This window comes from Silurus meridionalis, chromosome 21 (assembly GCF_014805685.1).
Source record: "Silurus meridionalis isolate SWU-2019-XX chromosome 21, ASM1480568v1, whole genome shotgun sequence".
Taxonomy (NCBI): Eukaryota; Metazoa; Chordata; class Actinopteri; order Siluriformes; family Siluridae; genus Silurus; species Silurus meridionalis.
In genome coordinates, this window is record NC_060904.1 from 18,503,311 (window position 1) to 18,525,810 (window position 22,500).

The following is a 22,500-nucleotide window of genomic DNA, read 5'->3' on the forward strand; positions in this document are numbered from 1 at the left end:
CTCACCTGATTTACTCACTCGAGACTCTCACCTGACTCTCATCTGACTTTTACCTGACTCTTACCTGACTCTCACCTGACTCTCACCTGACTCTCACCTGACTCTCATCTGACTCTCACCTGACTCTCACCTGACTCTCATCTGACTCTCACCAGACTCTCACCTGATTTACTCACTCGAGACTCTCACTTGACTCTCACCTGACTTTTACCTGACTCTCATCATCTCATCTGACATGCTAGACTCCCACCTGACTCACCTGACTCTCACCTGATTCTCATTCTTTCATTTCCAAAGAGATTTCAGGAACATGTACACCAGACCCACCAGTGACATCACCAGCTGGTCTTCTTTTAAATAAACTTCATCAGAAAGTTGGTGAACTTTAAATTGTAAATTTGTTTGTTTAGGAAACTTTTTAGTTGCATTTCATATTATTTTTCAACCAACATGTCACAGATTGTGTTCATGAAGCCACAGTCATGATGATGATGATGATGATGATGTGGTGTATGTAGTGTGTTTTTAATCTCCTTTTTCTCTCCTGTTGTTCTTCTATCTCTCCAGGAGTATAAACCTCCTGCAACGCGGCGTCTCCATGAGATTTTGGGGGTGGAGACCGGGGGTCCTGGGGGAAGGCGGGCCGGGGAGCAAGGCCACGCCCCTTGCGATTACCTGAAGTTTAAGGACCTGATCCTGCGCATGCTGGACTACGATCCTAAAACGCGCATCACGCCGTTCTACGCCCTGCAGCACAACTTCTTCAAAAAGACCACAGACGAGGGAACAAACACCAGCAGCTCCACCTCCACCAGCCCGGCCATGGACCACAGCCACTCCACCTCCACCACCAGCTCCGTGTCCAGCTCTGGTACACACACACACACACACACACACACACACACACGCACACAGTTCAGCCCAGCTTTTCATTAAATGATCAGGTTTGAAGATGCTGATTAGAAGTCAAAAATTCATGTTGTATTTTTTCAGGTGGATCCAGCGGTTCTTCCAATGACAACCGAAACTATCGGTACAGCAACCGATACTACAACAGCGCCATCACACACACAGACTACGAGATGCAGAGCCCGCAGGTATCTCTCTCGTCTTCATCTCCTCCTCCCTTTCTCCTCTTACACACTCCACACTCACCTGTCCTCTATTACACACTTATACACTTCAACCTGGGTTTATTTAAGCTACACCTAGCAACAGTAACCACATGTGGGCGGAGTTAGAGGTCTGTTTCGTTTCAATATTATTTTGTAACCTTTTCCTTTGATCTTCTCCATCCTGTTCTATATTCCATCTCCTCTTTTTCCTGATCTTGCCATTCTCCTCTCTCACCTGTCCTCCCTCTCTTCCTTCCTGTCATCCTCTTCTTCTCTCGGTGTGTGTAGGCTCCGTCTCAGCAGCAGTTGCGTATCTGGCCGGGAAGTGACAGCAGCGACTCGTCGTACCCGCAGCTCCTGCTGCACAAACCGGCCGCCACGCAGCAGCGGCACTTCCTGGGCGGAGCGGGCATGATGGAGACACTGCACCCTCACCCCGTCTACGGCCGCCAGCTTCGTCAGCAGGGCCCGGCCCAGGGTCAAGGGTCGCAAGTTCAAGGCTCGCAAGGCCAAGTCTCGCAAAGTCAGGCGATGATGTCGTCGCCGCCGCCGCCGTCGTCGCAAGTGCAGGACAGCATCGAGCTGAGTCTTGGCGGCCATCATCATCACCACCATCACCAATTGGCTCAGTCTTCCTTGGCTCCGCCCCTTTCTCTTCCTCCGTCGAGCCTGGACTCCAGCCAGTACGGCTCCTCCAACCTCCACCTGGGAATCTCCGCCTTTCGGACTAGAACGGCCTCTCAGACGCAGCAGATCGCACAAGCCCCGCCCACTCAGGACAGCATGGGCTACGTCCCACCCTGTTACCCTGGAAACAACAATAACAACCCACCACAGGGAGGCGGGGTAATCACCGGAGCACCGCCCAGAGGCGGGGTTAGACCCGATTCGTCGGAGGATTCCATCATGATGGGAGGCGGGGGGGGCGGAGGCGGGCAGAGCGCGGCCAACTCTTGATAAATCTTGAACAAATTACGCAAAGCCATACACGAAAAAATTGAAAAAACAAAAAAATTTTAACGTAAATGATTTAAAAAAAATTTAAAAAACAAAACACACATGTAGTACACACACACACACACACACACAAACACACACACACACACACAAAACCACCACACAGAGAAAAAACTTGTGAAATTTTTAATTTTTGTTTGTTTTTGTTTTGCATGGGGAGGAGACGAGGGAGAAGGAAATAACATTGTTCAGTTTTATTTTGTTTTATTTTATGTTTGAATGAAGTGAGCGGAGGGTTTAGCTGTCAGAGAGCTTCAGGTTTGTTTTTATTACTATTATTATTATTATTATTGGATTTTATGTGGTTTAAGGATAGGTTTGCAGCGAGAGATTTTTTTGGTTGAAACTTTTTTTTGTTTGTTTCCGAGGCACAGAACGTTGAAGACTAACGTTGGATCGGAACGATGAATGTTAGAGAAAAGCAGGAAGAGAGAGAGAGAGAGAGAGAGAAACAGCACCATGTATCTCGGCACTTGTCGATGATCAGTTATACGATATATCGCAATATTCATCCTGCGTAATATCGTTATTGTAGACCTTTTTAAACCACTGGAGATTAAATATCTTTTTTTAAAGTAGAAGAAACACAGCTGTTTATTACAGGTCTTTGATTCGGACATGTTTTAAAGTGGCGCACCCTGCTGCCCCGGCGCAGAACTGCAAGGAAAACATGTTCACGTATAAAAACTGTCTCTGAAATTCTACAATAATTAAAGTTCTAGAAACACATTTTATAACATCTTTTAAAAAAAAAAATAAATACGTAAAAATGTCATAAGTGAGAAAATCAGTCATGACATGAAAACTGTCGTCAGAACCGAGGAGCGATTTATATCTCCTGGTCCCACAACAATGAACACTAATATCGCAATATATCGTATAACTATTGTATACACACACACACACACACACACACACACACACACACACACAGGTGGAGATGACGGTGATAATTCACATTTGTGCCGAGGAACACTAGCAGGTGAGAGAGAGAGAGAGAGAGAAGGATTCTGTATGATTTATATTATTGTTGTTTTTCTGAAGTCTAGCGGTGAGTGTATAATGTTTATAAATTAATTTATTAAGAGTCACTACAGAGAGAGAGAGAGAGAGAGAGAGAGAGAGAGATGGAAGAATCAGGGAGTAAGATAGAGAAAGGAGGGTGTGGTGTTTTGTTTTTTTATTTATTGGATGTGTTATTTATTATTTTGACAGACAGGTGAAACACACACACTTTTGTTACTTTTTTGTTTTGTTTTTTGTTTCCAGTCTCGTTGGCTGACACACTGGCTTCTCTGATCTCAAACTCTGAAACAAATAAAATGAAGCAAATGACAGAAACCGTAGTCACACACACACACACACACACACACACACACACACACACACAGGAGGAAGTGATACAGCAACAAAAACAAAACCATGACAAAGCGCTCGGCCACACGGAAAAACCAAAATGCTTCCCTGTTTGTTTTTTTTTTGTTTGTTTATTTTGTTTGTTTTTTAAAAACTCGTCTGCCTTCTTCTTCATCAGACTCTCACTCCTGTCTCACCTTCATCCCCATCTCTCTCTCTCTCTCTCTCTCTCTCTCTCTCTCTCTCTCTCTCTCTCTCATGCCTATTTCTTTTCCTCATTTTATCTTTTTTCCCCACTTTTTCTTGTATTATTTCATGCTTTCTCTCTCATTCCCATGGTTTATTATTCATTATTCTCTCTCTCTCTCTCTCCCTTCTGCCTTTGTCCTCTGCAACACTCTGTGAGTGCTGTTAGCCATCATGAAGTCAAAAAAAAGAAAAAAAAAAGTGAACTACTTCTCTCTCGGCTGCTATCTCCACTCTCAACCATGTTCGGATTGCTGCTAAAGAAAAATGACAGATAAATAAATTAAATAAATAAATAAATAAAAATAAATGAATAAAAAAAAAAAACTTTTTAACCCTCCTGCTTCAGAAAAAAAAATATAAAACCACTGCATCTCATGTATTTATTACTATTTAACAAGGGAAAAAAAAGAAGAAAAAAATGAACTTGTTTTCTGCTGTTTTGTTTTGTTTTTTGTTTTGTTTGTTTGGGGATTTGTTTACTTTTCTTTTTCTTGGTACAGGTGAAAGCTTGACATTTTTATTCTGTAACGGAAACATGGTATTAAACAAGTGCCTCGATTTCTCGGTCAGCCGCCGGACACAGTGGGACGGGACGGGGGCGGAGTTTGAGCAGGGGTCAAACGACATGTATAGCTAACAGAAAAACTAATAATTCAAGCCTCATGTAATTGTGTAGAAAAAAAGAAAATCCACTACAATTCAAATCCTTGTGAGAATCGGAATCGTATCGGAGCCTCAGTATGACTGACCAATTACCGTATATTTAATTAACTGATGACATCATCCATTGTAATTTGTGTACATAGCACTCATGCTTCATCCAAGTTAACGGTTAAGCAATGGTAGGGTAAATATATATATATATATATATATATATATATATATATATATATATATATATATATATATATATATATATATATATAAAAGAATATATATATTATTTTTTTCTTCTCAAGGCTGCTTCTAGCGACTGGGATTCAAACCTGCGACCTTGAAGGCAACAGGACCTGCAAAACTACCTTAACTCTCTCACGTCAGTAACGATGACTGCTGTCCTTTCTGTTGCGGTTGAAACTTGTAATCGGCCGACACGGCTGCTTTACTTTGTATTTTCTCAACGCCATCCTTCATGAGAAACATCATGTCTGAAGTATTATCACATCATCGTTTTTTTGGTTTCTCTATTAAAGAGAAAGTTGCCTCTAATCTCACGTGGAGGACGAGTTCATCACACTGGCTCTGAATGGAGTGTTGAAGTGTTACAGTCGCTGAAACGTGCACAATGTCGCTGCCAGTACGGCCTCCGGGTTAGCGCCACATGCTAAATGCGCTAAAGAGTCCGAGTGCGGAGTGGAGGTGTTCAGCTTCATCTTGACTCCAAATCACTTTGTTCTGTCTCAGACATTTGTCATATATTTTGAATGATTAAATGGCTGTGTGCTACAATTCAGACACGTACGTATGTTATGTGCGTAATGCTAAACTGGTGGCTGTACACTTGCGTTACTCGTGAGCTATGCTAGCCCTGTAGCTCATGGTGGACATTATGGACGTTTCGGTCTTGTTGCATTTATAACGAACGCAAATTCGTAAGAACTCACATCACAAATTGTATGAAAAATGATTGGTGGTAAATTTTTGACAGTGGGCGGGGCTTAGCGGTCCTCACTAATGTATTACCAGTGATATTTGATCTTTCTCACTGCTTCTGCTGTTTCTGTGTTCTGTTCAGGAGCCTCGGTAGGGAGTCCCATTTATTTAACCCAAATCTTCTGTTTATGTCAATTTTATAAGCTATGTTCAAACTGGATTAGTTTTCTGAATGTGTGTGTGTGTGTGTGTGTGTGTGTGTGTGTTGCAGGACAGGGGGTCAATCGAATCACACAGTATGTGCGATCTCTGTATTAGTGAAAGAGGTGGGCGTGGCTTCACCATGTTCATCACACACACTGATGGTTTGATTTAAGTGCTTGTGTAAAGGGGGTGTGGCCAGGCTTAATTATTATCAGGTCACATGACCATCATACCAGTTCAGTGTACCTGCACTTCAAGCTCAGGAATTACGTTACACATCTACATTGAAAACTAATCCTGTCTGAATAGGGATTGAGTAGGAAACCGTCTTCCCTGCTTAGGCAACGAACACAAAATAAAACCAGTTTTGTAATCCTGAGAGGGGCTTATAAATATATATACATGTGAAGATGTGTGTGTGTGTGTGTGTGTGTGTGTGTGAGAGAGAGAAAGGGTTCTTACGAATTTGCCACGTGTGAAATGTTTATGAGAATGTCAGCATGATGTTGGTCGTGTTCCAGTTTTGAAAGAAATGAAGGATCCTTGGAAGAGGGACACCTTCATCGTCTTCATGGTCTTCATGGTGAATGGAAATATATCCAAGTCTGATGGTGTGTTTATTACTCACACACACACACACACACACACACACACACACACTCCTAAGCTGTCCAACAACACATGTACACCATGAACACAATGCCATGTAGAAAGTTTAGGAAACTATTGGCACCCCTCTCTAATCCACCCAGTCATGTGACCAGACCAGTGCAGATACAATGCTGTGGTTTATTTTAATTACTACACTGTCACGTGTGTGTGTGTGTGTGTGTGTGTAAAATATTGTATTTACCAAGAAAACTGATCTGCATTTGTTTTGTTTTTACTCGCTTCTGACTCGAAGTGTTCTATATTTTTCTATTTTGCAAGCTGAATTCTAATGATTTTATTTATAGAGAACAGAAATGATCTGCCAGTACGAGACGACTGTAAGCCTGAAATGAGTCAATATGTGTAGAAAAAGCATTGATCATCTAATAAAGAGAAATATTCTATAAATGTGCAGATATTTAGGAAATCACTCACTCACAAAGATCTCCAGCAGGAATGTTTGCATGTTCTAATGGAGTGGAATTTTATACGACTGAAATCTGTCATGTATGTAATCATACAGAGAGAAAGAGATGCTGAAGGTCAGGTTTTTGTGAAATATTATGTTGGATGTTGAAGGTAAGAGGAAAGTTTACTGGGAAAAAGATGAGCGTTAGTCGTGTTCAACATCTCCAAAGCTGAACAACATGGTGGACGTGTGTAGTTCAGTCGTGTCTGCACAGTGCCAAGTGTCCATAATGTTTCTTTTCAGTGAGGATTTTTGAAACTGCATCTCCACAGGTTCCTATCCCTGTTCTTTGGAGAACCCCCTTTCTCAACACTGTAGTATCGTCCTGCTCTACACACACTACCAGCTGTTCAGCCTGGCCTGTTAAAGCTGAAAAACTATTTGAGTTTCTCTCTGATCAGGGTCAGGAACATGAGGAACATGTTGACTTAAAGTGTGACTTATGACTGGGTAGAAGGGAAAGAAAGCCTGCAGAGACAGACAGAAGAATGGAATAGAGGGGTGCCAATACTTTTGTGCAGCATGATGTCAGAACTATGGTTGGAAATTGCCTATCTATAAATTGAATATAAATCTTCAACATTCTTGCAGTTCGAATGTGTTTCCTGTTAAACACAATTACAACAATAAGGAAATGTGTGTTAGACAATAGAAGTGTATTATTTCATCTGAAAAGTGTCTTTAATGATGTCAGAGCTCAGAAGGTCAAACCGTTGGAAGAAACCATGACTCAGGGAGAACCCGTCCTTCTCAACTCTTAATTCGGAATCATTCATCCTGGATCTGAAGTTTATCCTGGGAATTCTGGGCACATGACAGGAGAATTCACCAAGGACTGAATGGCATTCAGCAGTTCATGGCAGGGCAACACACACACACACACACACACACACAGCTAGGGGCAACAGCTGTAGATCTTTAGAACATTAATCTGCTTAATGGCCTTTATTACTACTGAAGATAATTTCACATCAGATGAACAGTAAGCAGTAGAAGTTCATTGTAGTGAGGATGAACATCACTCGTGTGTGTAGTGTTACTGATTCAGACCTCTGTTCTTCACCCCATTCACCCCGTGTTTCAGCTCAGTGTAGTTCCTCAATCTGTAAATTGGTTCTCTGTAGTTCATGTAATTTTCATTCTCCACAATATCTTATATATAATAAGTCATAAACTCGTGAATGGAGTGTGAGTGTGAAAGCTGCACGCAACACACACACAAATGATATGTCCATATATCTTAACTACTTACATGTGAATGATTTCCACGTATCTTATGGAACTATAATGTACAGTTTTTTAATTTCAGTTTTAAATAAAATATATATTTATCATAATTTAGTTGGATTTTTTTGAATGGTGTAGTTACACAGAGGTGACCAGCAGAGGGTAGTGTAGTGTTTTCAACGCTTAAATCTATAAATCAGATTTCTGTCAGGACACCTTTCAGGTGAAGAGAAGAAAAATACATACAGCAGTAAATAAAGAAGAAGAAGAAGAAGAAGAAGATGACGGAGGCTATAAACACACTTCAGGAGCAAGTCTTCTGCAGGACTGCACATAATGACCATTATCTTAATTTAATGCTAAATGGGCGGGGCCTTGCAATTAAGCAGTGACGTCACCCGGCCTCAGGTGACTTAATTGCAGCAGCGTCTTAACCTCCGTTTCATGTTCCTTTGAAGTTGTTTTTTCCTTCCCGGTGAAGCTTCCAGCTTTTGTGCAGAAGTCAGACAAGAGTGTGTGTGTGTGTGTGTGTGTGTGGTGCTGAAATGGGCGGCGCGCGGCTCCTTTACTCCCTGCACGTGCGTGTGTTGAGTTTACTGGGGTGTGTGTTGGTTGTAGCCTGGAGAGGAGATGATCAGAGATTCAGCACCATCACGTCACCGGAGCAGGAGCTTTACATGGAACCAGGCCGGAGATCAAGGAAGGTGATTTCATCAATCATCATCATCCTCCTCCAACCAGCATCACACCTCCTTATCTCCTCCTGCCCATGTTCCACCATCAGTCCTCTCCTGCTGTCTCGAAGGAGCTCTTCAGTCCTGTAACCGGAAGTAGGGTGTTCCCCAGCGCGCTCTCTTATATTTTGATCCCACAAAAGCTCCAGACTCACATCCAGGTCACTCCTGTCAATAATAACCACGGAGTGGAATTGTGGTGTGGCTACAGCAAGATTACTGTTCGAATTAACCTGGATGTGCTGAACTTCCGGAGCTCCGCCGCTTATTTCCGGTTGGGAACATGTCCGGCGTCACGTGCTGACGGTAGCGTGCTGTATTTCCGGTACAACCTGAATGAGTGTGGAAGTTCGATCTCGGTAAGAAAAGATCACGTGTGTGTGTGTGTGTGTGTGTGTGTGTGTGTGTGTGTGTGTGTGTGTGTGTGTGAGTTTCTTCGTGTATTTTAAACTGAAAGGAAGCAGAAACTCATAAAAGAGAAATGAGTTCAGGCATAAAACTGCTGTGAATAAAGTGAAAGTTGTCTCATTCTAGCAGCTATAAATGCTCGTACCCTCACCCTCCTCTCGCTCTTCTGTCCTGAAGTCTGAAGACTTTGTTACAGCATCACTTGACTGACTGACACTGGAGACTCCTTCCATACATCCTGAACAAACATCTCCTCACACAAAACATGAAGGAGCTGTTACTATGGAAACGAGAACATACGCGATAATATAAACCTGTATTCCAGTCAGAGTTCATCACCTCCAAATTAAAACATCTGTTCTGCAGCTTGGAGGTCCAATAAAGTTCTAAAGTCTGTAAATGATTTCGGAGCTTCTGGTTTATATCGTTATCATCTGCTAGTCAGTAAAATCCAACTAACGTTCCAGTGCTTGTTAGCAGGACGTGTGTGTGTGACGTGTTGTGAACTAATCGAGATCTTTTGTTTGTATAGGTAGTAAAGGGTCAGCTTGTGTACTCAAACGAGGTTGTGTACAGGCCGGAGAATCAGGGGTCCGTGATCAGAGCCGTACCGCTGAAGCTACCCGTCCAGTGTGTGTACGATCGGTAAGAACCTCCACACCACAGGAACCCTGAAGAACATCATCAGTTTCTCTCTCCACAGATTCTAATTTGTGTTGGTGCTCAGATTTATTTATTGGAGTGAAGTTTATTTACACTAATGATTATTTTTATTAAAATCTTTTCTCCAGATTTTATTATTCGTATAAAATTGGATTTCTGCCGGAGTTTCGTCTGCGGTCATTTAGAAAGACACTGTCCAGGAAGCAGGTCTTCAGTGTGTCTCTGCGTAACGGTGAGATCAGAGTTCACCTTCACACGGGTTCAGGATTTACTTTCTGTAATCGTGTGTGTGTGTGTGTGTGTGTGTGTGTGTGTGTTCTTTATAGACAAGTGGGAGGAACTCCCAGAAAACAGGACTTATGTCCTCGGAGAGTCTGTGTACTTTGAAGTGGGCGTAGACGTGATCTCGGAGGACAGGAGTGTTTACGTTGAGGCCTGTCACGTTACAGCGAGCGAGGATTCCACCTCCACCCAGCATTATGACGTCATCAGCAACTTTGGGTAATCCCGCATGCCGTTTCACTTCCTGGTCCAGATGCCGTCGCTACGACGTTTTTGCTCACGTTTTCCTTTCGTGCGTGTTGTAGCTGCATGGTGGACAGCATGAGGACAGGAAGTCAGTCACGCTTCATCTCCAGGCAGGAGAACATCCTGCGCTTTTCACTCGACACGTTTTCCTTCTCAGAGGCGGAGTCAGAGGTTCATATTTTATCGTTTCTTTTTTTTTTATTAACCTTTTTTAAATGCAGGTTGAATATTTGACTCTGACTTCATTCTAATGGATTGTGTACGAGATGTTTATCGTTAACACACTGACTCGTGTTTGTGTGTCTGCGTCTGTGATCAGCGTTTTTATTTACACTGCACTGTTGCGGTTGGAAAGTCGTCTGCGAGCGTCTCGGCGAAGTCCTGCACCTACAGCGAGTCTGAACACCGGTGAGATACAGCACATTTACTCCACACTGCTGAAGATTCATATAACAGCAGTTCCAACATCTGTGCAGCTGTAAATCAATGGTTTAAACGTTTCTATAGTAACGTCTCTTTCACAGGGACCTGTTCTGTATTTCCTGTTTTGGATCTGAAAATGAAGCGTTTTCCGTCTAAAACAAAACATTTTCAAAAGAAATCACAATCACACTTGATGCAAGTGAGCGTTTCATCCCCCTTAAAAAAAAAACAAACAAAAAAAACCAGGGATCTGAACCCTGACATTAATATGAGGTGGTGTCATCAACAGATGGCAGCACAAGGCTTGCACAGTCACAGGGATCACCGAGCTTTATAACCCAGTGTTCTAAAAGACATGGTGGTGTGTACATGTGGTCAGAACATCTCCAGCTCCGTGTGTGCGACCGGTCACAGAGCTTCTCCTCGCACGCGAGTTTCTCACCACGTCATCTTACTTTCGCACCCGCACTACTCCCTGATTTGGCTCCTGGGGACTTCGCCTTCTTCTTGAAGATGAAGATCCGGCTCTAATGTCGCCGTTTTGAATGAAGACTTCCAGGACACGTTCCAGAAGAACGCTGGAGGAGCTGTACTGCTGTGTGAAGGGATTATGAAGTGGAAACGTAGATAAATAAAAGTACTTTCTTGTAAACGGAACTCGTGACTCAAACGGTATACAGTGACTGCAGAACATCATCCAGTGTATTGTGTTTAAACAGATCACATGACTGACAATACATAAATATATTATTTATATTTTTCTCCTTCAGTCCCACACGTCCCCCGTCTCCTCAGCAGAATGATTTTAGTTTCTCTTCAAAACATGGAGAAAAAGAGGCGTTTTTTAAATCGTGGATTTTTGAGGACATGACGTTGATGTGATGAGGAACACCAGTGATGTCATACACACCAGAGCAGTGTTTAGATCAGGAGTCGGTGTCCGTGTGTGTGTGTGTGTCCGTGTCCAAGTCTTATTTGTCAAGGGTGTGTGTGTGTGTGTATGTGTGTGTGTGTGTGTGTGTGTGTGTGTGTGTGTGTGTGTGTGTGTGTGTGTAATAAAACAGATGTTTCTGATCAGGTGGGAGGAGCTGGATGGAGATGCTGCTGTTTGTAACTGCTGTAACTCTGAGTGTCTGCCTGCAGGGTTCAGTAAGTGTGTGTGTGTGTGTGTGTGTGTGTGTGTGTGTGTGTGTGTGTGTGTGTGATTTATATAATCACTATTATACATCACTATTTCATGATCTTGTGATTTTTATACGATTAGTTTTGATTTTTAATTGCAATAATCTATAAAATATCTAGTTTGAAGTTTGAGGTTTTAAACTCTTTGTGATTCGGTATAAAAGGAAACGGATGAATTTGTGGCCCTGAGTGTAAATGTACATGATTAAAGGAATAAATGTTAAATTAGGAGCAAAATGTTTCTGTATGTAAAAATGGATTGTTTTGGAGTTTAGAATCTGATCAGAGTTTATCACTAAATCAGATGCCTGTGTGGTGTTTTGTTTGGTCTGATCTCAGCAGCGTCCCGACTCGAGCAGTTCCTGGTGAGCAGCAAGTCATGGAGCTTCATCCACAAAGTTTCCTCTAAAACATCTGAGGAGTTTCTGAACACGGTGCCTGGCTTCATCCTTTTACATCATCCTGAGGAGTCCCACAGGGAGGAGGAGGAGATATTGGCAGGGGAGGAGTTAGAGGAGGAAGTTCTGGTGGGTGTTGTAGACATGGTGAATGATGAAATAAGTGATGAAGGGGTGGTGGAAGGAAAGAAAGATGGAGATAAAGAGAAGGAAAAAGATGTGCAGGAAACCACACGACGGACTCGGTGGAGAAGTTCTCTGAAGGAATCTGGGAAAACGAAGAGTCTTTGAAGAGGAACACGGTGCTGTTTGTCCCTGCAGCCAGGATGAACTCGAGAGCTTGAGGTGATGCTCCTGAGATAAATAAGGTGGAGAAAAAGATCAGTTTCCACATCCTGCTTCACAACACGACTCCTCAGGTGGAAATCACATAAACCTAAGTCTTCTTGTAGTTGCTCTGAGATTCCTTTCTGTTTTTCTCTTCAGCAGTCCTGTTGGAGAAATAAAATCTTTTGGACTTTATGATGAAAGTTGTTCTCCATGATATAGTTTATCATTTGAGCCAAGTGTCATAAATAAATACAACTTACATTCATTTAATTAGTAAAAGTGTGTGTGTGTGTGTGTGTGTGTGGTTGAGGGTGGTGTGATATGTGGGGGAGTGTAAGGGTGGTGTGTGTGGGTGGTGTGTGTGTGGGTGGGTGGGGGAGTGTAGGGTGACGGTGGTGATATATGGGGGGCGTGTGGTTGAGGGTGGTGTGATATGTGTGGGGAGTGTAAGGGTGGTGTGTGTGGGGGTGTGTGTGTGTGTGGTTGAGGGTGGTGTGATATGTGGGGGAGTGTAAGTGTATGGGGGGTGTGGGGAGTGTAAGGTGGTGTGTGGGTGGGTGGGTGTGGTGGGGGTGTGGGGAGTGTAGGGGTGGTGGGTGGTGATATGTGTGGGGAAGTGTAAGAGTGTATGGGGGAGTGTAAGTGTATGGGGGAGTGTAAGAGTGTATGGGGGAGTGTAGAGTGTATGGGGGAGTGTAGGAGTGTATGGGGGAGTGTAAGAGTGTATGAGTGTAAGAGTGTGGGGAGTGTAAGAGTGTATGGGGGAGTGTAAGAGTGTATGGGGGAGTGTAAGAGTGTAGGGGAGTGTAAGAGTGTATGGGGGAGTGTAAGAGTGTATGGGGGAGTGTAAGGTGGTGTGTGGGGAGTGTAGGAGTGTATGGGGGAGTGTAGGAGTGTATAGGGGAGTGTAAGAGTGTATGGGGGAGTGTAAGAGTGTATGGGGGAGTGTAAGAGTGTATGGGGGAGTGTAAGAGTGTATGGGGGAGTGTAAGAGTGTATGGGGGAGTGTAAGAGTGTATGGGGAAGTGTAAGAGTGTATGGGGGAGTGTAAGAGGTATGGGGGAGTGTAAGTGTATGGGGGAGTGTAAGAGTGTATGGGGGAGTGTAAGAGTGTATGGGGAAGCGTAAGAGTGTATGGGGGAGTGTAAGAGTGTATGGGGAGCGTAAGAGTGTATGGGGAGCGTAAGAGTGTATGGGGAGCGTAAGAGTGTATGGGGGAGCGAAGAGTGTATGGGGGAGTGTAGAGTGTATGGGGAAGCGTAAGAGTGTATGGGGAAGTGTAAGAGTGTATGGGGGAGTGTAAGAGTGTATGGGGGAGGTAAGAGTGTATGGGGGAGTGTAAGAGTGTATGGGGGAGTGTAAGAGTGTATGGGGGAGCGAAGAGTGTATGGGGAAGTGTAAGAGTGTATGGGGGAGTGTAAGAGTGTATAGGGGAGTGTAAGAGTGTATGGGGGAGTGTAAGAGTGTATGGGGGGAGTGTAAGAGTGTATGGGGGAGTGTAAGAGTGTATGGGGAGCGTAAGAGTGTATGGGGAAGTGTAAGAGTGTATGGGGGGGAGTGTAAGAGTGTATGGGGGGAAGTGTTTGCTCCTTCATTGTTGGTCAGTTTCAGTTTGCTGAATGAAATTTCTTGTCTGTTCAGTGGTGAAAAAATAAATGTAATTCCCTTTAACACGTGTATAAAAGAAGATAAATATATAATCAGAAACAGTTAAAATGAATATTATTCTCTTTATTCTGAATAAGTGTTTATTAAAGAACCGCATGAGAGTAAAACCGCTTCATGCACGAGCCTGGTGTTTAATCACTGATACATGAACTGAGGATCGATTTAGTTTTTACTTTTACACAGAAATCAGTAATAAATGGCTCTGGTGTTAATCAGGACGTGTGTGTGTGTGTGTGTGTGTGTATATTAATCCTGAGTAAATGATCACGCGCAACAGGAAGCAGTTTCTCAGCTCGAGCTGCTGATGCTAGTTTTCTTCTCCCGCGCGCGCGCCAGGTGAGTTAATTGTGAGATTAATTAAGGCGGAGGGCGTGGTGCATTGTGGGATATATCTCCCGCGCGTGGAAAAGCGCGAGCCCTTTTGTTGAGTGGATGTTTCTCTGAGTGCTGCTGTTCGGTTATGGGGCTCGTGTTTGTGTTTATGGCTTTGTTTGGTACATTTGCGCGCGCCGCCGGGTCGGACCCTCTCCCCTTTCCCGTCCCCACACCGGATCCGGTAACGGGCGGAGAGTACGAGGAGCTCGAGGCTCCGTATTTACACCTGCCGGTGTTCCTGCACTACAGAGCGCCGCGGGTGGATAAGCGCCACTTCTCACCGGCGCACGCGAAGAGCCGCGAGACGCTGCCCGAGCGCGTGCGCCGCCTCCTCCTGCCGGAGCCCCGGCGACGCCCGAAGATGCGTGCGAGGCCAAACGGCCCGGTGAGTGTCGCGTGCAGCGCCAGGGAGATGCGCGTGCGCGTTCACACGGCGAGCCTGGGGGCCGGCGGCGGCGGCCGCGTGCACGTGAGGCTGGGCTCGTGCGACGTCAGCAGGAGGAGCGAGCAAAGTGTCTTCTTCCAGTTCGAGCTGCACGAGTGCGGAACTCTGAGACGCGTAAGAGCTTCACCTACAGCATCTTCATCACCGTGATGATGATAAGTCGTTTATTGATTGTACACAAATCAACATATTTCTCATTCACCTTGAGTGACCTTTCATGTGTTTTAGATTTTTGAGTTTAGATTATTTATTCATTTGAAAAACAAACCAGTAATTTCAGATTTTACTCTTAAACAAGTTCAAAACATAAACAACAAAATACCATTTATTAACTACAGCACAGAAAAGTCCCCAGAGTGGCACAGGCCTGAGGGTCAGGAGCAGGTTGTGGAGGTGCTGAGGAGGTGGTCTGGATGTGACGTGTTCATGATGTGGTGTGTTTAAGGAGGTGGTCTGGATGTGATGTGTTCATGATTCCAATTTATAACCAAATCTTTTCCACCTTCTCCATACAGTGATCAGTAACTTGAAAATGTTTTAGTGAAACTCCTTCCTGAATAGTTCAAACACATTTATATCATTCACACACAATCTTCATCTGAGACCCTGATGAGAGAATTTTCACCAGTCTGAGCTGCTTCTCTTTCTAACAGAAGACCCACATGGAGGCACAAGAGTTTATTCCACATTGTGGCTGGAACTGTTGTGTATGTATTTCACAGACGTGTGTAAGCAGGACCAAATAAAACACAGGTGGTGTTTAGTGGGGGTTTGTGTTTTCCGGGTTACAGGTTTGGGATTAGGAGTTCTGACCTGTTGTGAAGGTCCAACATTTTTCTGTTGGAAAGATGAAAGTGAAGAAAAGAGAATTGTTTCATTAAACAGCGAGGAGATGAACAGTGTTGTTCTGTGACTCGGAGCGAGACACAACTACCCTCACATGATAAACCATCATACAGCACAACCTGCACAACACCACAATCACTACACAACACACACACACTGACAGGAAAAGAAAAACATTGAAAGTATAATTCACTTTAATTCTGAGTGTGTAATGATGTCTCCTGTATGTTCTGTGCTGTGAGGAAACACATTCTCTTTAATTTTGTTTAAACAGATCATAAATAATACGGTGGTTTACTCCAACATGCTGTACTACACCTCTGCTGTGGGTGTGTCGGGTTCTGAGATGTTCTCTGTACCTGTGCAGTGTCACTTTAACAGGTGAGTCTGATCATCTCCCTCACAAGCCCAAAATATAAACCCAAGCATCAGCAGAACCGTGAGCCTCGTGCTGATTGGTCGGTTACAGTTGCGTGGGTTTGGATCATTGTGTGTTTTAGTTCTGCTGATGTTCTGTTTAGTGATGGAACGTTAACAGTCGTGTTCCGTTTCCTGTCTCCTCTCAGGTTCTACTACTCGTATAAGATCGGCTTTGTGCCGGCTGTTGAGAGGTTAAAGTACTTCAAACCCATGAAGACGAAAGGCACCGTCACTCTGACGGCCTGCGATGGTAATGACCATGAAACATCACACGTTTCTGAAACGTTTTCCTCTGACGTGTTAAATGGCGTCTCGATGTTTCAGCACAGTGGAACAGACTCTCTCCCACTGAAGGCTTCATCATCGGGCAGCTGATGTACTTCGAAGCTGAAACTCTCTACGTGCCAGACAGCGAACGCTTATTCGTCCATTTCTGTCACGTGACTACGAACAGCTCACGTGACTCCTTGCCGCGGATCAACATTATCAATAACCACGGGTAATAAACGCTTTTAAATGCACCGCTTTATCCTTCATGGAGTTTAAGGCTGAAGGTTTATAGCTGAGCTGCTGTGCTTTTCATGTTCTTCAGCTGTTTGATGGACAGCAGGAGGAGCAGCCAGTCCAGGTTCATAAACAGCAGCAAGAGGAACGTGGTCAGGTTCACCATCGATGCCTTCGTCCTGCAGGGAAAAGTGCAGAAGGTATAGAAACTTTCATGATTCTGCGGTTCATCTCAATGACTTTCTGCTTCTCCTAGAAGACTCCTTCCATAAACATTTACATGCTCTGTACACGTCCTGGTGAACGAGATGCTTTCAAAATGATGGATAATAATGAGCACGTTAATATAAAGCTGTTCTTCAGAGAATCGATTAATCCAGAGTGGGTGGAGCCTAAAGCAGTGTATGAAATATTTACATTTGAGGGAAGTTAAAAAATACGAAGCTTTAAGATTGTTTCAAATCGTAGCTTTTTTTTATTACAGTATTTGTTTATTCACTGTGAGATGTCCATCAGAAGCTCTGTTCCAACAGAGACGTCAAAGCTGTGCAGCTATGACCAGCAGGAGCAGAGGTACGACCCTGAAACCTCGTCCTCACATTGTGTTTATGCAAATTTACCACTCTTTAGTATTCACCACTGTTTTGTTTATGTATTAGGTGGGAGGAGCTTCACGGTGTAGACTCTGTGTGTTTGTGCTGTGACTCATACTGCATTCCTAAGATGACAAGTAAGGACCTCACACCTGCACACCTCACACAAAACCACCCACCTCACAACCAAACCTACCTCCCACCCACCTCACACACCCACCCACCTACCTCACACACCCATACACCTCACAACTACACCTGCCTCCCACCCACCTCACACACCCACACCTCACACCCACCTCACACACCCACCCACCTACCTCACACACCCATACACCACACAACTCACAACTACACCCACCTCACACAACTCACAACCCCACCCACCTCACAACCCCACCCACCTCACACACCCACCCACCTCAGTCCTCACATACCCACCCACCTTAAACACACCTCGCACCCCAGCCACCTTGCACCCCTACCCACCTCACACACACCTCACATACACACCTCCTCACACCCACACCTACCTTACACACACCCACACCACCCCAAACACCTCACACTCACACCCACCCACTTCAAACACAACTCTCACACCCACCCACCTCGCACACACCTCACACCCACCCACACTCACACACCTCACCCCCCACCACACACCCACCTCACTCTCATACACACCTCACACCCCTACCCACCTCACACACCCACACCCCTATCCTCCTTTCTCACACCTTACACACTCGTCACACACAAACCAACTCACACACCCACAAACCCACCTCACCCACTGATGGGTTTGAGCTGTTTTGAAGTACATGGGTAAGAACATGCGAATGCAAATTGAGGCTGAAATCCAGCTGAATAGTTAGCTAGCTGTAATACTTGTGGATACTTGGCTTGAAAAAAGAAAATTGATCGCTGAGTGGTGAAGGTGCTGGACTTTGGCTTCGAAATTCCTAAGTTCAAATCCCCAAACTGGAACTCTTAGGGCCCCTGAGCAAGGCCCTTAACCCCTGAGCTGCTAAATGTATATCTGAGCGTTCCATGAAATGCAGATTAATGGTGATTTTTGTGTGCAGCACTGATCCAACCTTTGACGAATGAATTTGGGACTTTAGTGGAGCAACACCCAGAGGGAAAGAGCAAAAACCCAACACAGAGCATCACGGAAATCTTCACCTCGAAGCCTGAACACAAGCTTTTTCCGTCTGAGAGAGATTACGGAACAACCAGTCCGGAGAGGACGCTCCCGTCGGAGCATGGGCATGGAACTGTCACACCACCCAGAGAACACCTGCTGGAGAGCGAGAACGAACTACTGATGCCAGATAGCGAGAGAGGAGTACTGACACAGGAGAGTGATCATGGAAAGATCACACTAGAGGATACACCTACACCAGAGGTTGAGCAGGGATTACTCACACCAGAGAGTACACACACAACCCTCACGCCAAATAGTGAGCACAAAATACTGATACCCGATGACGAGCATGGAGAGATCACATGGGGAGGAACACCTACACTGGAGAGTGAGCACGAAATGCCGCCGGCGCCAGACGGTGAGCACGAAATGCCGCCGCCAGACGGTGAGCGAAATGCCGCCGGCGCCAGACGGTGAGCACGAAATGCCGCCGGCGCCAGACGGTGAGCACGAAATGCCGCCGGCGCCAGACGGTGAGCACGAAATGCCGCCGCCGCCAGACGGTGAGACGAAATGCCGCCGCCAGACGGTGAGCACGAAATGCCGCCGGCGCCAGACGGTGAGCACGAATGCCGCCGCCAGACGGTGAGCACGAAATGCCGCCGCCAGACGGTGAGCATGGCCTACTGACACTATATAAAGAGCACAAAGATCTACTGCTAAAAAGTGAGCAAAGACCATTGATTGTAGATGGTGAGCATGTAATACTGACTCCAGAGGACAAGCATGGAAAGACCACACCAGAGACTCCGCCCACACTGGTTGGTGTGTATGAAACACTGCTGCCAGAGGCTGAACGTGGATCACTGACGCCGGATAGTGAGCACAGAAAAGCTGAAACATTCGCTCCTCCTGCAGAGCAGAACCTAATCGCACCGGTGTACAAACACGCAGAGCTGCAGGAACCTTACAGGATATTCGAGGAAGTGTTCGGACTCAGCTGAGGAGGAAAAACTCAAAACACCATTCACTTGATGGCAATAAAAAAAAATCTGAAAAAAAGCCTGTCCAATACTGGTGTTTTTTAGTTCGTGTTTTAAAGTCTGATTTTATTCCAATCAGGTCACATGATGAACCGATAAAACATCAGGTGTGTCTCCTAAATAATCCTAATAAATCCTGCAGCTGGAGGCTCCTGAGATAGACCTTCAGATTTAACATTGGATGGAAATGGCAGATTTACACTGCAGTGTTTGTCTCGCTCTCAGTCATGGACTGTGTGAATTGTAGGAACATTGGGGAACATCATATTTTTTATTCTCATTAGGGGGTCACCACTGAGGAGCATCTGACTCCAACAAGCAGAACATATACTAAATAAGAGGACTAGATAAGAACATTTGCAGCAGAGAAAAAATCCTAAACTGCCATTTGCTTAGGGTTTATTTTATCACCACAACATTGTTTTAACATGCGACTAATCACGCATTTCTGTTTTTATTAAAAAGACACATAACAGACACACAAATAAAACAACCTGAATCTCAGAGAATATTTTCCTCAGACATAAGTTATTAGAAAACTCGAAATGGCTTCTTTTTAATAAACCAGTTCACATCGAATAAAAAAATTCTCTGATTCTGTATGAAAGTTAGAGGAGGTACAGTTTCTCCGGTGTCACCTCATTAACCGTCCGTGTGGAAACATTTACAAGAATATTTTCTCATGCTCTATGTTGAGTTTGGTTTCACTAATAAACTTAATCTAAAAACGTAATTTAAGGTACATTTGGAACAGATACAAATGTATGATTAATCGTGAGTTACTCGTGACAATGTGATTAATTACCATCAAATATTCTAATCGATTGACAGCCGTAATATTAATGACTTGTCTATTTATCAGCGTGACACTTAAACAGGTAATAACTCCTTTTTATTAAAGCACAAACTTCTTTACTGTACCTTGAGTGGAAAAAGTGCAGTCAGAAATTTTACTTTTACCAGAATCTTTTAAAACTCGAGGTTCTGCACTTCTACTGAGCGAACGATGTTGAACCATTCGGGGAAAAATGTTTTTAGTTTTATTTATAGTTTTTTTTATTTTTTTTATTTTTTTATATTTATTTTATTTATTTCAGGGGAGGGGATGTTGTTGCTCTGTGTTCATGTTCTGTGTGTGTTTTCAGTAGGTAATCATCAAACAAATCTAATTATTGAATGTAACTGAACAAAAACTTCTCAAATATCCAACCTTTATTTATAGATGTTTCAGGTAAAAAGAAAGAAACGTGTGTAAATGAATTGTATTCATTGCTGGAGCTGCCTGTGGTTTTCTCCCTTTTTCTCTTTGTGAGTAAATGATTGTGTTCTGCTTCACGTTGTTTTGAATCCTACAATTACTATTTACATAATAGTGACCACAAGGGGGCGACTTTCACCCAAGAAATTGTGAAAATGTGAAACTATAACCACCAGATCAACACAATCAGTGGATAAAACTTGTCGTAATCAACTATTATTTAATGTCAAAAATATCCATCATAACCACTCCAGTTTGTCTCTTATTTCTCTTTTACAGTTAAAATGGAGCTTCAAAATTTTGTAAATCCAAAATCTTATATCTTATTGTGTGGTCTAATGAAAACACTCAGATTTAAAGTTTGATTGGATGAATCAAATTACACTCCATAGAATTTTGCCTTCAGTCTGATCTTTTCTGATCAGTACCTCAGGACTGTAACCTTCTAGCATCTATTGCCCACATCTCATCAAATGACTGTCTAAAACACATGATATGCCTGGATCAAGGAATTACAGGTGTCCAGTTCATTTCTCTTTTGTGTCTCTTTTGAATTTCTTTTGGAGAAATAAAATAGACACAAATACAGTGGTGTAAGATGTTGTTTCTCTCACACTTTAAAAGTGCAGTGCCAAAAGCTGTATATGTTATTGGCTGGTGTACATGAAGAAGGTCAGATCTCGGCTTTGGAATGTGACTGAACTAAATTATCCACAGTCCAGTGTTTCTTTTAATCCCAAGAGCATCAATTTTGTTTACCCCCAAAAAACTGTAAGGGGGTTTAGCCTTTGGGATCTATAGGTAAAATTCATGTCAGTGAGATGAAGACAAACACAGCAGTCTGATTAGTTTTGTCCAATCACTTTCCAAAGCTGAGATCTGACCATTAACACTACAACTAATCCACAGTTTGGGAACTTTTTGCTGATGATCGCTGTGTTTATATTCAATCAGTGTGACATCAGAATATATCTTATAAATCAACATACTGGACAAAATAATAAACTCTTTCATCTCTAAAACACCCGTTTTTAAATATATGATGAAAGGAGAAAGAGTGTGTGTGTGTTTTAATTTGTTATTCACAGAAAGTGGATTCTGTTTAGAAATGAGTTTATTAGAGGGACAGCGCATGTGGGACGTTTTGGAGACAAGGTGAGGGAGGTGAGATTGAGATGGTTTGGACATGTGCAGAGGAGGGACATGGGGTATATCAGTAGGAGAATGCTGAGGATGGAGACACCAGGAAGGAGGAAAAGAGGAAGAACAAGGAGGAGATTTGTGTGTGTGTGTGTGTGTGTGTGTGTGTGTGTTTTAAATACACTTATAGTTGTGATTTTGTTCACATTATATGCTGCAGAAAAGGAGTCCATGTTGAAGGAAGTTTATTTATTACATCTCTATGATATAATATTGTATAATAAAGAATCAGACAGTGTTTGTGATCCTACAGTTGCTCCATGGATTAAAAAGTGTAACGCACTCCGAGGTCTTGATGACTCAGCGTTTGTGTAAATAGCTGAATATGAATAAAACCAGCATCAGCACAATCAAACCCTTCTGTTCAGTTCAGGAGAAATGAGGCAGTAAAATGTTTACTGAAAGAAACGAAGCTTAAAAGTGATTCTCAGCAGCACAGACTTGCTTTGGA

At 43.6% G+C, this 22,500-nt stretch overlaps 4 protein-coding genes across 17 annotated transcripts in view; 3 read left to right on the plus strand and 1 right to left on the minus strand.

The window, feature by feature from the left end:
• Positions 1-3,693, plus strand: part of dyrk1b (dual-specificity tyrosine-(Y)-phosphorylation regulated kinase 1B) — a 31,257-nt gene extending 27,564 nt beyond the window's left edge. For all 5 annotated transcript variants that reach the window (XM_046833434.1, XM_046833436.1, XM_046833435.1 and 2 more), the window contains 3 exons: positions 568-871; positions 994-1,097; positions 1,404-3,693. In XM_046833434.1, the coding sequence (XP_046689390.1) occupies positions 568-871; positions 994-1,097; positions 1,404-2,072 (1,077 nt within the window). In that variant the 3' untranslated portion in view covers positions 2,073-3,693. The remainder of the gene's footprint in view (positions 1-567; positions 872-993; positions 1,098-1,403) is intronic.
• Positions 3,694-8,351: 4,658 nt separating this feature from the next.
• zp3d.1 (zona pellucida glycoprotein 3d tandem duplicate 1) lies at positions 8,352-12,812 on the plus strand. 2 transcript variants are annotated; one of them, XM_046833447.1, is made up of 8 exons: positions 8,352-8,974; positions 9,556-9,668; positions 9,815-9,918; positions 10,013-10,187; positions 10,274-10,385; positions 10,534-10,622; positions 11,716-11,786; positions 12,159-12,812. In XM_046833447.1, exons 1-8 carry the CDS (start codon positions 8,651-8,653, stop codon positions 12,506-12,508), a joined length of 1,338 nt encoding a protein of 445 aa, XP_046689403.1. In that variant the 5' UTR covers positions 8,352-8,650; the 3' UTR covers positions 12,509-12,812. The 2 variants fall into 2 exon arrangements, with proteins under 2 accessions (XP_046689403.1, XP_046689404.1); XM_046833448.1 differs by having other exon boundaries at positions 12,162-12,812.
• Positions 12,813-14,607: 1,795 nt separating this feature from the next.
• On the plus strand, positions 14,608-20,191 carry zp3d.2 (zona pellucida glycoprotein 3d tandem duplicate 2). Of its 6 annotated transcripts, none has more exons than XM_046833443.1 (10): positions 14,608-15,149; positions 16,156-16,262; positions 16,448-16,551; positions 16,626-16,800; positions 16,894-17,005; positions 17,290-17,378; positions 17,465-17,535; positions 18,487-18,947; positions 19,006-19,126; positions 19,207-19,441. In XM_046833443.1, exons 1-10 carry the CDS (start codon positions 14,676-14,678, stop codon positions 19,236-19,238), a joined length of 1,746 nt encoding a protein of 581 aa, XP_046689399.1. In that variant the 5' UTR covers positions 14,608-14,675; the 3' UTR covers positions 19,239-19,441. The 6 variants fall into 6 exon arrangements, with proteins under 6 accessions (XP_046689399.1, XP_046689393.1, XP_046689394.1 ...); XM_046833437.1 differs by having other exon boundaries at positions 14,613-15,149; positions 19,006-19,097; positions 19,180-20,191; XM_046833438.1 differs by having other exon boundaries at positions 14,613-15,149; positions 19,006-19,097; positions 19,207-20,191.
• Positions 20,192-22,223: 2,032 nt separating this feature from the next.
• Positions 22,224-22,500, minus strand: part of zgc:162160 (uncharacterized protein LOC561782 homolog) — an 18,046-nt gene continuing 17,769 nt past the window's right edge. For all 4 annotated transcript variants that reach the window (XM_046833452.1, XM_046833451.1, XM_046833449.1 and 1 more), the window contains exon 4: positions 22,224-22,500. This exon is cut by the window's right edge and continues 626 nt beyond it. The gene's annotated coding sequence lies outside the window, so the exon portion shown is untranslated.

Coding starts and splice junctions, on each gene's coding strand:
- zp3d.1 (XM_046833447.1), top strand. CDS start 8,651: ATGTTCCACCATCAGTCCTCTCCTGCTGTCTCGAAGGAGCTCTTCAGT. Junction 10,188..10,273: donor GACGTCATCAGCAACTTTGG/GTAATCCCGCAT, acceptor TGCGTGTTGTAG/CTGCATGGTGGACAGCATGA. Junction 11,787..12,158: donor GTGTCTGCCTGCAGGGTTCA/GTAAGTGTGTGT, acceptor GTCTGATCTCAG/CAGCGTCCCGACTCGAGCAG.
- zp3d.2 (XM_046833437.1), top strand. CDS start 14,676: ATGGGGCTCGTGTTTGTGTTTATGGCTTTGTTTGGTACATTTGCGCGC. Junction 16,552..16,625: donor CACTCTGACGGCCTGCGATG/GTAATGACCATG, acceptor TCGATGTTTCAG/CACAGTGGAACAGACTCTCT. Junction 17,536..18,486: donor CTGCATTCCTAAGATGACAA/GTAAGGACCTCA, acceptor TTTTGTGTGCAG/CACTGATCCAACCTTTGACG.